We start from the raw sequence: 15,566 nt of genomic DNA, 5'->3' as shown, positions 1-15,566 counted from the left end.
TATTGATACAAGAAAAAAGAAAAAAACACAAATACCAAATTACACACAAGAATAACCATAGACACATAATTTTCTTAGCAAACAATAAAACATATATTGGTCTTAACACTAAAGACCCAACCCCCTGTCTATTCCATATTTCAAATTCATATTACTTATTGCCAATACACACTATTATCATAATTAAACTTATTCTTAATAAATCTAATTTCTTATATCTACCTTGCAACTATTACTGAAATTCCTCGAATGCTTCAACAGAATTTAAACTACTATATTTATTTTTCAGATATTCTTTGAAAACCTCCCATTTTGAAACAAATTCCTGTTTTGATTTATTCTTTATTTTTTCTGATAAACCATCTAATTCGGCATATTCTGTCAGCTTTTGGATCCAATCTTGTATAGAGGGGATTTCATTACTCTTCCATTTTGCTGCGATCAAAACTCTTGCTGCCGTCATCGCATATAAAAAGATACCCTTCCTCTTTTGTGGCATATCCAAATGTTATTCCCAGGAGGTAGGCCTCTGGTTTTTTATTGAAAGAGATCTTTAGCATTTTTTGCAGTTCTGCATGGATACTCTCCCAGAATACCTGTATTTTCCTACATATCCACCACATATGGTAGAAAGTTCCTGAGTCTCCGCATCTCCAACAATTACTTGACACATTTTTATACATTTTTGAACGTTTCCATGGTGTTAGATATCATCGATGTTGCATTTTTTGAAAGTTCTCTCTAATCGTGTAGCAATTTGTGAATTTTCAATTGGTCTTCCATAAGTTTTCCCATTGGGCCATGGTTATTGAATGGCCAAAATCCTGGGACCACCTCACCATTGCTACTGTTACCTCCTCCTCGACTTAAAAAGTCAAGGACTTCTGTACATGTATTTTGTACATGTACATTGTACATGTACATACATGTACAAAATAGGAGAGAGGATGAGTAATGGAAAGGCAGATGGTTTGTATGCAAGAGAGTTGAGAAAAGTGATGAGGCGGTAAGGTGGTAAAAGGGGAAATGCAACAGAGAGGAAGCAGGGTGAAGATGAAAGCAGGGATATTAAAGCATCTACCAAATAAGTGGTGTTTTCATAATTGGGCAGATGAAAAAGAGGCTTTGCAAAAAGGAGAGGACAAGCATGGACATGGGGGTGAAGTTAAAAATGGGTGCAAAGCAGGGTTGCAAAATAGAAAAGAGAAGTGTGCCAGAAACAAGCTTGGGAAGTGATCTTAGTCATTGCAAGGACTGGGAAGGAAAGGTCTAGGGGGAATGACAGCAGAGCTGGGGGGGGGGGTGAATAAGTAGAGGCAGATTCCCTAGTATGTGCTACCATAAATCCATGCGATGGGGTTTGCTCCCGTCGCTCTGTCCCAGTGTCTGCCAACCTACATACCAGTGCAAGTAGATAAATAGGTACTGTTGCAGCAAGAAGGTAAACAGTGTGTGCTCTAGCACGTGTCACAGTGTTCCATTGTGCCAGAGGCTGTTTAGTCATGCTGGCCACATGACCCAGAAAGCTGTCTGGACAAATGCCAGCTCCCTTGGCCTGCAAAGCAAGATGAGCACCACACCCCAGTCACCTTTGACTGGACTTAACTGTTTAGGGGTCCTTTACCTTTACCATAAGATGTCGTAATAGTTTCCAGCTAGGATGGCTTTAAAGGGGGATTAGATTATTTGCACCATCTTCAGGATCAGAGGCACCATGCACCTGCATACCAGTTGCTGGGGAACACACGCAAAATAATGCTATTGCCCTCATGACCTTCCTAGGGATGCGGGTGGCACTGTGGTCTAAACCACGGAGCCTCTTGGGTTTGCTGATAGGAAGGTTGGCGGTTCGAATCTGCTGAATGGTGGTGAGCTCCCATTGCTGTGTCCCAGCATCTGCCAAACTAGCAGTTCGAAAGCACACCAGTGCAAGCAGATAGAGGTAAATGGTGTTTCTTGTGCACCCTGGCTTCCATCACGATGTTCTGTTGAGCCATAACTGATTTATAGTCGCCTTTAACTGAACTAACTCATCCAGGGGTCCTTTACCTAGACTAGATGGGTATGACCCAGAACTCTTATGTGCTTATCCACCCAACAAATTATTTACATTGATGACTGCCAGCATGGATGGCTTTAGGAGACAAATTCAGAGTCGACTGTACTAGCCATAATGGTTCTGTTTTGCCTTCTCTGTTGGAGGCACTATTACCTCTGAACCCAGTTGCTGGGAATCACGCAAGACTCCTGTTGTACTCAGGTCCTGGTTGCAGGCTTCCCATAAGCATCTGGCCACTTTGAGAACAAGAATCTGGATTAAATGTGCATTTGGCCTTATCCTTCTGAAGAAGAAGAAGAGTTTGGATTTGATATCCCGCCTTTCACTCCCTTTTTAAGGAGTCTCAAAGCGGCTAACATTCTCCTTTCCCTTCCTCCCCCACAACAAACACTCTGTGAGGTGAGTGGGGCTGAGAGACTGTGACTGGCCCAAGGTCACCCAGCAGCTGCATGTGGAGGAGTGGAGACGCGAACCCGGTTACCCAGATTACGTGACTACCGCTCTTAACCACTACACCACACTGGCTCTCTGGGCTCTTCTTACGATGTGATGTTTTATAAATAAATCAAACATTATTCAAATGTTAGCCCAATTCTCAGTTAAGTGTACCCAAAATATCCTAAAACTTGTTACCATCTTTGGGACACTCAAATTGGCCCTAATCAGTTAGTTGTGCCGCACACCACTGCAGTAAAGTATGCTGGGAATCAAGAACATGGTTTTAACATTGCGGCACCAGATCTTTCGAACTCATTTCCCTTAAAAGTGCAACAAGCCCAAACACTCTCATGAGTTTCTGACCCTTGTTGAAACCCTTTTTCTCCCATATCTCCCCACGTGAGTCTATTTCTGCATTTCAAATTCCCTGTTGGGTTTTTCTGCTGCAATTCCCTTGCAATTCCCTATTCTGTTTCCTATTCCACTTCTGGGCATTTTCTGAACATAGTTTCATAAATCCTGAAATGAAACAGATATATTAACCTCGTTTATCTTTTTCCTGGGCTGGGCGGAGGGGGGGGGTATTCCACCCGCCTCCACAAAACGCTCCCAACACCTGAAACTTTTCTGATGCGTACACAGATCGCAGTTCAAGGCAAGCCTTGCACCCCCCCGACCCCAACTCCGAAAATCCCAGCGCCGCGGGGCTCGACGGCTTTAACAGCTGATGCCCCCTTCCTACACCTCGGCGCTCCTTCTCGCACACAAACCGAAGTCACGAAAATGAAACTCTGCAGAAAAAGGGGCTGGGCTCCCGGGCCGCGCAAGGGCGGCTGGCTCTGAATGAGAAGAGCAGGCGAGAGGGGACGAGCACCGCCGAGGCCGCCTTCTCCCCGCTCAGCCCCACACCAGAGGCCGACTTCCACCTCGGCTGCGCCCGCAGCGGCAGCAAGCGAAGGGCGGAGCTGCGGAACCGCGCATGAGCGTCCCTCATTCCCCGGCTGTAAGGCGCGAACCGCAGGGGTCGGGGCAGAGGCTTTATTTTGGTGAGGGCGCTTCACCCAGACGCGCCACCCCCGCTCTTGGCGGCGGCGGCGAGCGGAAGGCTTTCCTGCAAAACTGCCGTTCCCGCGCTCTGCGTTTGAAACTGCCGCCGCCGCGCTTCGCCCCCTCCCAGCCACCCGTCTATCCTGAGGGCGTGTGAGGCGGGAGGATGGCGACGAAGCTGACCAAAGCCCAGTACGAAGAGGTCGCCCGGTTCCTGGCCCAGGTGCCTCCGACCAGGCAGAGCCTGAGGAAACTGAGGGAGCGCTTCCCCAGGTAAGTCTGCGCGGGGCGCCCGCAGAGCTCCGCCTCCCTCGTCAAGGGCGAGCCCCGCCCCCTCGAGGGAAGGAAGCGGCAGCAGGCCCGGGGTTTGATTCGCTTTTTAAAAAAATTGGGGGCGAGGCGGGAGGCAATTCAGATTTGCATGTTTGTAATGTAAATAAAGGCGCTCTCTACCTTTGCTTCGGCCTGGGAAGCTGTTTTGGTTCGTGAGGAAGCACTGCGAGTAGCAGCAAGGTCTGAAGGGGCGCCATACAAGTACTGTATCGCTTGATATGCTGCGAGCGTAATCCCATTTACTTGGGAGTAAGTAAGCCCCCCCCCCCCCCATTGATTCCCGTAGAACTCACTTCTGAGTAGATGTGATCAGGATCGCGCTCTTAACCATCTCGCTGGATGTCGTGGAGGTTCTGTTTGAGCTGAGCGTTCCTTGGCTGCAAAACTCCTTTCCTTCTTTCTTTCTTTCTTTCTTGCTTGCATGTAATGCCTGCGTTCTCAGAGACCTGGAGTGAATCGTAATTAATGGTATTTAATTGATTACAGGGTACAAGTGTGGTCCCTGTCGCATTAGGTAACCTAAAGTGGGCAACCTAAAGTAGCTGCTTCCCGCAGGTTCTTTGCTTTTTGCTTGTTTCCTACTTGTTGCTTCTCTCCAATTCAAATAATACACCACAAAGTGGAAAAAAGGAGTAGATCACCTGCAGAGGTTAGAGTATTGGACACAGCGATAAACACCTAAACAGTTTACAAGAATCAGTTTTAATAATTGGAACTGTTTTCACTGTTACTTGAGCTGTTTTATATAATTTGATGAATTTTGGTAAGCTGAGTTTATGTTAAGTCTTTAAACAATAAAATAAAACAACAGAATTGGCACTAGGGCCTATACCTTGGTTGGCTGGCCCATTGTTGATAATTATTTGCTTCTGTGGGGCTCTTAATAAATGATAATAATTTATTACACACCGCCCATTTGGCTGGGTTTCCCCAGCCACTGTGAGCAGCTCCCAACAGAATATTAAAAATAGAATCAAACATTAAAAACTTGCCTAAACAGGGCTGCCTTCAAATGTCTTCTAAAAGTCAGATAGTTGTTTATTTCCTTGACATCTGATGGGAGGGCGTTCCACAGGGCGGGCGCCACCACCGAGAAGGCCCTCTGCCTGGTTCCCTGTAACCTCACTTCTCACAATGAGGGAACCGCCAGAAGGCCCTCGGCACTGGTCCTTGCGCTTATAACCAAGGATAGGTACATAGGAGCATAGGAAAGTTGTCTAACACCAAGTCAGGCCATTGATCCATGCATTATTGTGGATGCTGACTGACAGCAGCTCTCATGGGTTTCAGAAGGGACATTCCCAGTCATAGCTGAAGATGCCAGGGATTGAATTTTGGGCTTTACCACTGAGCTGTGACCCTCCCACAAGTCCTGTGAGAGAGCTGGTTAATCTAGAACGCACTTTAGAACCTTGATGATTTGCTGGAGAGCTTTAGGCTGACAGCTGTAGTTGACAACAAATCATGGCCTACTGCTTTCTCTGTTGCACCTGTCCTGTATTTAGTGACCACGAGGTACTTGTTTGGCACTGTTGATTTGAATATTTACTTCACCTGATGAGTCCAGTAGTTTTAAGATGTAGGTGTTGATCCCTGAATTAGATGCATATTAAAGGACTTGCTGTAGGCAGTTGATAGTGATGTGAGCTCCGGAGCGTAGTTGGGAAGTGCACAAATGGATACGGCGTTAGTTTGTTTCTAATGTAAGGTTTATATGTCTTTCACATTGTTGTACTGTGGTGTCCAGAAAGTGGACTTGTTTAGGACTCAGGTTAATGGTGCAGTGGAAATTACTGATGTTCTGATGGACTCAAGATGGACTTAGATAATGATATCATCGCTTTTTCTCCCATATAGGAGTAGTGTTAGGTAACTGAAGCTGAAGAAACATGAGTCAATCATAATTATGTTGAAGTACACATGTGGGTCACACATAGGTGTACAGTGGTACCTCGGGTTACATACGCTTCAGGTTACAGACGCTTCAGGTTACAGACTTCCCTCACCCAGAAATAGTGCTTCAGGTTAAGAACTTTGCTTCAGGATGAGAACAGAAATCGTGCTCCGGCAGCGCGGCGGCAGCAGGAGGCCCCATTAGCTAAAGTGGTGCTTCAGGTTAAGAACAGTTTCAGGTTAAGAACGGACCTCTGGAACGAATTAAGTACTTAACCAGAGGTACCAGTGTACTGTTGATATGAAGAGAACAAATAGTCCCAGTTCTGAGACAGTCAGAACAAACTGGGAAAGTTCAGCTTAGTAGTATAAAAGATGTAACTGCTACTTCTTGCCTTGCTTGAACTTTAGACCTTGCTTTGCAAAGTTTTTTTTTTAAAAAAATCTTCTCTCTGTGAAGTATAGCTCCATTCAGGTGACCATGTACTTGATGAAGTGAGCTCTGTCAAACAAAAGCTTCTATCACAATAAATTTTGCTAGTCTTCAAAATGCAGAGGTATTTTGTTGTGGTTCCAAATAGTCTCATTCTAAAAGCGGATATCTCATCATAATTCTGATTGCATTAAATTACAATATTGAATATACTGGATGCCTCATCCCTGTGTCAGACATAAATAAAAATTAAATAGGTACAGTAAACCTACAATTTATGTGGGCCTACCTAAACCCAAACACATTGGGTTCAATGGTGGGTGGAATTACCAAAGTCAAGCCTTGCAGCTTCCTTAATATTCAATATTTTCCCCCACATGCATAAAGCTGAGTGTGCACAAGTTAAATGTAAGTTGTGGGCTTACTGTATTTCCCTCCCAGTTTGTAGTAGTAACCAATACTAGCATCTATTCTGTATTTCCAAACAGAAGCAATATGGTTTTCCTTTTAGCAATGGAACAGGAAAGTGCTCAGCTTAAGTCATGGCAATCTGTCTTCAAACCCTGGATCTTGCAGTACTGTATACTAATCTGAATGTATTATCTTTGAAGTCATCTATATTCTAGATTAAAACTGGAAAAAAGATTAAAATACGACCTGTGCCAAAAATTAAATATTGTTTTTCTTGTTCAGAGTTGTGAACTATCCCATATGTCACAGAAATTGCCAGTGTTTGGCCTGAAAAATTCTCAGCTATTGAGATTTTGATAATTAGCAAATTTATTAAAATATGTTACTAAATTCATATAATTAATGAAATCTTCAGTTGATAGACAAACTGTGTTTTCAAATTATGATATAACTTAAAGGGGAGGAAATAATGAATGGTTTAAGAAACGTTCTGTGCATTTTCTTGGGAACATGCATCCATTCACCAAGCTGGAACTGTGTGGAAATATACAGTTCTATCTTGAATATATCTCTCCTCCAATATGCCTAGACTCTAAAATGAAAATATTGTATCTGTATGTGGATGAGAAATTGCCAATAATGGTAGAAATCCTGATGGTTTTATGATAGATGCAGCTGTCCATTAGGAAATGGCCTGAAACCACCAACTCTCCTTTGAAAGCTCCTGAAGCCTTTTAAATCAAATTAATCTTGAAGCTTCTTGGGACAATTCAGCATAGGCAGAACTTTTCCATCTAGAGCTTCTGATGAGATGAAACTGATGCTGATATTTAAACTGTCAGACAAAGTACAACTTCGTGGAACGTGCCAGGTAAAGAGCCTTTCTCAAAGAAAAAAGAAAACAAAAATGATACTAGCAGAATGTAACAGATAGCTCCAGTGTCAAGCATTAACCCATGATAGTATATGCTGCATTAAAAAGATGCATTTCAATACTTATATGTGTCTTTAAATACAGTAAACAGGCTTCCATTTCTAAACATTATTCTGGAGTAGTGTAGAAGAATGTGTTGTGAGTTGCAGTCAGTCTTGGTTTGTCCTAGAAACAAGGTTTGCAGTAAATCTTTGCTGTATGGAACTGTTCCATTGGCCCATACTGAAATGATCATATATTTTGAATTAAAAGAAAGAGATGCAAGAATAAGCAGAATATTTCTACTAAAAAACCGATAGCCTTTTATTCTGCCCTTTGTATGATTGTGCCATATATAATCATTATGCGTAGAATTCAATAATAAGTGTTCCTGTGTAAGCTCATTGACATGAATAGGACTTGCAAAGGAGCTGTTCATAATTGATTGTGCCATATATCAGGGGAAGAATTTAAACTTGGTAGTAGAGCGCATGCTTTTTATGCAAAAGGTTCTAGGTGCAATCCCTGGACCTGGCATCTTCAGGTATGACTACCTAAAACTCTGGAGAGTCACTCGGGGTTAGCATGTCACAGGAAAATAAATCCAAGCTAGAACTGTTATAATGTATATAATTAAGCCTTCATCTTCATTTGTTGAACTATTGCCTTTACCAGATAATATTTAATACTTCTTTTTGTTAGACATACTAAAAACCTCAATAGTCATAGTTAATCTAATAGACAATAGTTTAATAGACAATAAACCCTGTAGTCACATTAAAGCTATTGTAATGTGATGTATGTGGGGTTTCTCTTCTGGCTGATCTGAAGGCTGTGGCTGGTGCAGGCTGCCATGGTCCAGGCAGTGAGTACAGTAGTAGCTCCTTATTGGGCATGTAACACACTAGTGCTAAGGGATCTGCACTGGCTGCCTATTAACCACTGAGACAGTTTTGAGGTTCTGTTACTTAAATATGAAGCCCTAAATAACCCTGGACCAGGTTACCTCAAAGACTTTCCTCCCTCAATTGCCTGGTAAGGACATTAAGTACAGTACATCAAATGGAATGCCTGATTTTCTGATTTGAACTTTATCCTTTGCTTGTTTTAATTGCTGTCTTTACTCTTCTAATTGTTGTGTTGTTTTAACATACTCTTTTGTGTTGCACATTTTAATTGTGAATTCTTATTTTAATGTTTTGAGGAAATTGCTTTATCATTTATTTTAATTATGTGTGTTTTGTAATTGGTTTTATACTTGTAAACTGCTTAGAACCTATCTTCACAGAATAACAACCCAAAAAGCATCTCTTTGAGTACATTAATTGTGCAAGTATATATACATGGGGTTGGACCCAGACATAATCACAATGTGTGGTTATCTCTGCCAACTGGACACTCCTGCAAGCAGTGGTGAATAGGAGGTGATCTTTTTTCCACCTTCAACTACCTATGTTTTCTGAAAAAATGCTTCAAGTGTTGGATAACTCTCTGAAATAGCATGGCTGGTGGCACTGAAGGGGAAAGGAATGAAGTGGCAGCCTACTCTGCCACCCCATCTGAGCTGGATCAGAGTGTCTTCTGTAAACAACAGCATGTTTTGCAACAGCATATCAGAGCAGCTTACAATGGTATGCTATTTTATTGTAAAACAAGCATGTGATATATGTTGGGCTCAGAGATGAAGATTTGTTCAAGGCCAACCAGTGAGTGCTATGGCTGAGTGGATTTGAAACCAAGTCTCCAAGGCCAACATTCTATCTACTATATTACAGTGGCTTACAACATTTCCATTAGGCTAGACTCCAGCAAGGAAGCAACCCATGGCTCCCCATTCACACAGCCACAAAAGCTGCCTTATACAATGTCACCACTTATCACAGTATTTTTGATGCAGTTTAATAGCTCTCCTTAAACTTGGCATTTATTTGTCTGAAGTTGCTTGTAAATCTTACCAAGATTCTGAACACCACTTAGTGGCAGTGCGTCAGATGAAATCATTGTGATTATATGTGGCTGCTTGAGCAAACTATTTTAAAAAGGCACTGTCCTACTTACAGTCCTTCTGCTGAATGCCATCATTTATGAAAGCTATATTATATAGTTTGTTTTGCCAATAACATTTATAGGAAAAGCTTATAAGTAAAATGTTACTTGCTCTTCAAGGTACATTGAACTAAGCTGGCAAATGAACTGTGACTGTGGAACATGATCCTAATCACTAAAAGCCTGAAAAAGTTACAGGATGGTTATAATGTGAATTGCAATAGCAACTCATTTTAAATTATTTCAATGAGAATACATTTTTAAATAATTCTAAAAGTCTTGGCAACGTAGGACCATAGACAGTGTAAACTATATTCTAGGAATATACTGCTAGTTGCCGTGTTCACACACACACACACACACACACACACACACACATACACAGTTTTTCCAATTCCAGTCGGCCTGACAGTGGCAGCAATAGGCAGTAGAAGATCTCATTGGAGGTTTTCATCTCCAGTGGGACCTTGTATGCTGTAACAGCAGCATACAAGGTACCAAGGATACTGGTAAACCTAAGTTTGCTGGGCAGCATTAGAAATTAGCCAGGTTCCAGGTGTGTTTTGCCGGGTAAATGAGAAGGAAATAGGGCTCCGTACATGGGCTTCCAGAGGGAGCTGTCTGGACTCCATCATGCTCCTGATGAAGTCATAGTGGTTAATTCCTCTTTACACACAGTGCATAGCGAAACTGGAATTTACTTCCATAAATTGTAATGATGGCCACCAATTTAGATAGATTTAAAATGCAATTAGACAAATTAATGGATGATAAGCCTATCAATGACTGCAATTCATGATGACTAAATACTACCTCCTGTCTTAGAGGCAAGTATGCCGCTGAATACTAGTTGCTGTAGATTGCAAGCAGGAGAGTGCTCTTGTACAGTGGTACCTTGGTCCTCAAACATAATCTGTTCTGGGAAGTCTGTTCCAAAACCAAAGCGTTCCAAAACCAAAGTGCACTTTCCCATAGAAAGTAATGCAAAATGGATTAATCCGTTCCACACTTTTAAAAACAACCCCTAAAACAGCAATTTTACATGGATTTTACTAACGAGACCATAAAATGAAAGCAATAAACAAGTTACTGCAGTCACACAATCATCTATTAGTAGCTGAACTGGGTTCCACACAGTCACAAAAACAAAACAAAAAAGAGCTGCAAAAACGCAAAATAAATAGCAAAAACAGACAGACCTCCAAACGGAAGTGTGACACTCAAATCGGAAGCGTAACACTCAAAACGGAGCACATTCGACTTCCAAAAAAAGTTTGCAAACCAGAACACTTACTTCCGGTTTTGCAGTGTTTGGGTTCCAAGTTGTTTGAGTACCAAGGCATTTGAGAACCAAGGTACCACTGTACTTATCTTTTGCTTGTAGGCTTCACATCAGTTTTTGGTAGGAGACCGTGAAAACAGAACACTGGACCAAATGGGCATTCATCAAGGCAATTTTTATGTTGGAGTGTATTTTAATTAAAAGAGGAATTGATTAGACAATTTTTGAAGAAGCCCACCCTTTGTCCTTTAATTTGGGTAGTTTTCAGTCATCCTCAATTTGTATTTGTTGTGTTTGGTTAATGAATTAATTAAAATATTTCTATACCCCCATTCATAAAAAATTATTGGAGCAGTTTACAACAGTCATACATAAAACCTTACAATAAAAACAATATACAAATTTAAAATCAACTAGCCATTACAGTTTCCTGATGGCTATTCATTTCTAGGCTTTTTTGAATGAAGTTGGGTGACTTGAAACTCTTCAGTCTGTTTTCCAGATAACAGCACCACCAAACCAGAGGGCTCAACAGATAAGCTACCAGTAACTTCTGGAGGAATGGGAGCCTCAGCCTAGGCCAAGTATCTAGGTCTCCACTCCACTTTGACTATGCCTTCTGCAACCACCACCACTAAAATTGGGGCGGCATCTTTGTAACTCCCTCCTCCCTGCCCACCAGACACATCCTAGCACCATCATCTGATGCAGCTGGTAAATTATGGCCAGAGAAAATAGACTAAGGCCCAGTAGTAGGTGCATCCTACACTGTCAGGTGGAAGATTTCAATACCATTGTAACACTCCTTCCCCTGTCTCACTCAGGGTGAACACCACCTAAACAACTTTCCTTCTTTCAGACTCTCACCCTGGGGAAGGGTCACGGGCCTGTTGCCATGGTACATTTCTTTTTTAGGCATCCCTTTTTATGTGGACAGGCCTGTTTTTTGATTTGCCATTAATTTTAATAATTTTGTACTGTTTTTATGCCGTATTGTATATCCTCTTATACACCATCATTTTAAATTGTATGAGTTGGTGGTATATAAATCTATAAACAAATATGGTTTATTTACCTTCCTTTGTGCATAGCATTTCCCCTGCACATATATTGTTTTGGATAGACATAACCCATTCTACTAATTATTATTACAAATAATTCAGCCTTAAGCAACCTTGGTGTCATAACCGAGATAGATGTCTTCTGATTTAAAAGGCCAAGAACACTAGGAGGTTGGGATTTAACACTGTCCGTATGTGATTATGGGTATTTGGCTGCCATATTTTTTTAAATACTATTATACGTACTCTACCATACCTGCAGACTTCAATATAACAGTTGTAATTTTTGCATTACAGTTCAGGGACAGCTCTTTATGGAGTCTGCATGCAGGACCAGATTTGTTAGCTTTGCAGGGTTATGGGATTCAGCATATTGTGGCAAAAATTTTATTCATGTGACAGCTTTTTGGACAATCATACTCTGTGCTAAATTACAATGGCACAATAAATTGCTGAATATACTGTCTGCTGCATATGACCTCACCATGAAAAATTTGATGCATTAGAGTAGGAAAGGTTGGAATATATCAACCTTAGTTGACAAGGGACTTTGAATGTTGACCTAATACAGATGACCTTTGTGTGCAATAAAAGTGAGTTTAATCTTTGGGTCAAGGTTGAGGTGAATGGCAGGGCAAAATAGGGAGGGTTTTAGTAGATCTGGCTGGGACCTACCTAGTAAGTTAGCAAAGAAATAGAAATGTTAGGTTCCTGGATGCTGTTGCTTTGTTTATCCGGAATAGGCTCGTCTGCTGCTGTACCAAATGTACATCTACATAAACTGATAGCAAAGTAGCAGACAAATCTATTTATGATAGAAAATGGTGGCAAAGTATTGTATAAGTCGTTTGCTTAAAATTTAAAATTAGTGGAGTAGACACACAGGTGTGTGTTTGTATGTAAACCTACCAGTTCAAAGCGTGTAGACTCTTGCACTTATGTAGTACATACTGATCTACTGGAAGAGCATTATTTATTGCAGATGTTTGCAAGCAATGCAATACAGTGGTACCTCTGGTTACGTACTTAATTCATTCCGGAGGTCTGTTCTTAACCTGAAACTGTTCTTAACCTGAAGCACCACTTTAGCTAACGAGGCCTCCCGCTGCTGCCGCACCGCCGCCGCGTGATTTCTGTTCTCATCCTGAAGCAAAGTTCTTAACCCGAGGTACTATTTCTGGGTTAGCTATTTCAGGTTAGTCTGTAACCTGAAGCGTATGTAACCCGAGGTACCACTGTATAGTTTAAGACATCTGTTTCGCTCATATTTATAATTACAAAATGGATGTCTTCATAAATATTTGTTAAGAAAGCAATACTCATTATATCATATATATATATTAAAAAAATTAAGCCTGTAGGTGACTCCTTGGTTTCACAGTAAGGATTTCATGTTTTGTTGATCAAATATTATCTAAATGTTTAGCATAACAAAAGAATATATACAATTTCTTCATAACTGAATCTACTTTTAATGTATATAGTTCTCCCGCATTCCTATTTTAACAACTGTTGGTGTTAAATGGAACACTGGCTTCTTTACCTAGAATGCCAAGGCTATTTTTTTTTCTTTCATTCATTCTTTCCAGCCAGCAGGAAAAAGTTAGAGACTTTAATGGTAACAACCTCTACTCCTTTAATAGAGCCTGCAAAATATATTCTCTAGGACTGATCAGCTCTGAAAGCTCTAGAGGTTTGATGATTTGGAATGGCAGGAAATCACGCTTTCAGGACATAACGAATTGACTGGACCATCCATCATTTGTTAGCATGCGCTGAAACGCTGGGTTTGTGTGCAGAGGCCTGTGATTTAGTAAATACTTGGGAGATGAATAGAGCTTACACACAAGGGAAGATATTGCTGTCCTTCAGCAGCCTTAGACACAGATTCCTGCTGAGAAGGCCGTCTGACGGCAGCTCATCAGTAACTGGCCTGTCACACTCTCTGATGCCCACCAACCATCCCCAGTATATTAAATGCATTTTTAATATCTGCTTCAGTAGATTTAATGAAGAAAATTTCGTTTCCATACTCTGATCAGTGCTTCCTCAAGTGTTCTAAAGCGTTGACTGTAGCACTTCCAAGAAAGACAGCTGGGACCTACAAGAGTTGATTGAAAGGTAAAGTTAAATAAAACCATGTATAAACAAAAACACTCTTCATTGGATTAGCGTGTTACCTTGTTAAACAGCAGTAACTAAAAATAATAATGTGTGCTCCATAATACAATATGCTCTGCTTGCTAGATCATTTTGTATAGAGATAACCTGCAAGGAGATTTCAAAGATGAATACAGAAAAGGCAAATCTTGATGCCATTCTGCAGTTAGTCATCTTATGTACAAAACTAGTACAGTTTGTCAAACTAAGAAACCCAATCTTGCCTGTTTTCATATTTGGGAAGGTGAGTAAGTTTGGACAGGTTTTATATTTATCCATTTTCCCCCCAAAGAATATCAGCAAGAGAATTTAGGTGGTAAGCTTAAGCATATTAACTTATATGCGTAAGTAAGTTCTGTTGAAATCAGGAGCCACTAGGGGCGCATCAGAAGATGGCTGACAATAACATCTCTTCAACCCACACGAGGTAATTTGGAGGCTGTGATGGGAGTAATAGCCTCCCTACACCCCCCCCCCAGGATTGGGGGGGGCTGCCCTTGCCTGCTGTGCCCTATACTACCCCCAAATTTGAGGGGATGGGGGCACTAGGCAGAATGCCCTTCTGTGGATATCGGCGCTCCTGGACGCTGCCTCTGATCCGCGCCTCTAGCTGCAAGAACTTCAAAAGAAACGATTAGGATGAAGCGAATGCACATATTTCAAGGAAGGAGGGGGAGTAAAGACTGCTAACAGAAGAGATCTCGGATAAACGAGACGAGTCGGAAGAACAAGAATTAACTAGATGAAGACACACCAAGACTCGGTATGGCAAAAGGACTGGAGGGGGAAAAAACTTTCCTTTCTTTCCTCTATGTGATTAAGCAAAAATCCCCCCCCCCCCATAAGTCAGAAATGTCGTTTGAAGGACTTAAGCTGTGGATTTATGTCTGTGTGGAGATAAACTTTCTAACCAAAGCATGCTTTAAGAAGAGCGTGGAATGTATAAGGGCTTTGGAATGACGCAGTTAAAAATACCGTCGCCATATTGGAAAGTTCTGTCGGAGGACTTAAGTCTGGGAGGAGAAATAGAGCTGTTTTTATATTGTGGGTGAAACTTCTCAGAGGGACTTAAGAACGACAGTTCTGTGATTAATGATGGAAAGAGCGATGTTATTTAAGAATGCGATGATATATGGAAACCATCTCGATTTGAGGATTGGATGAACAGAAAATTCACACAGGATTATTATTGGTGTTTATCAGCTTAAGGAGATTATCAGAAGAGATCATAAAGAAAAAGAGAAAATATATGAACAAGATGATATGCGGAAACAGCAAGATAAGACCAGATAGAATTATGAACTTTGTTTGGACTGATTCGGACATTAACGCAGTAGCAAGAAGATGATCAGAATCCCCCTTCGGATCTTGAAATATGGGTCCCCTCAACAAAATTTAAAATTCGGCTTTGTAATTCGGAATTTATGTGATGTGATTTGATTGGTCGGTTAATAAAAAAAAATTTTTTTTTTTTAAAAGTAAGTGCTGTT

At 41.2% G+C, this 15,566-nt stretch overlaps 1 protein-coding gene across 5 annotated transcripts in view; it reads left to right on the top strand.

Moving 5' to 3' along the window:
- Positions 1–2,592: 2,592 nt before the first annotated feature.
- CDIN1 (CDAN1 interacting nuclease 1) overlaps positions 2,593–15,566 on the top strand; it is a 119,463-nt gene continuing 106,489 nt past the window's right edge. For 2 of the 5 annotated variants that reach the window (XR_014514424.1, XM_083453395.1), the window contains exon 1: positions 2,593–3,817. Coding sequence is in view for 2 of the 5 variants with exons in the window: in XM_083453395.1 (XP_083309521.1) it covers positions 3,711–3,817 (107 nt within the window). In the remaining 3 variants the exon portion in view is untranslated. Of the gene's footprint in view, positions 3,818–3,963; positions 4,127–15,566 lie in introns of those variants that run through there. The other 3 variants (XM_083453394.1, XM_083453397.1, XM_083453396.1) reach the window with 3 other exon arrangements.

The sequence above is a fragment of the Podarcis tiliguerta genome (assembly GCF_965153285.1).
Source record: "Podarcis tiliguerta genome assembly, chromosome: 1".
NCBI classification, from domain to species: domain Eukaryota; kingdom Metazoa; phylum Chordata; class Lepidosauria; order Squamata; family Lacertidae; genus Podarcis; species Podarcis tiliguerta.
This window is presented reverse-complemented; position numbering and strand designations above follow the sequence as displayed.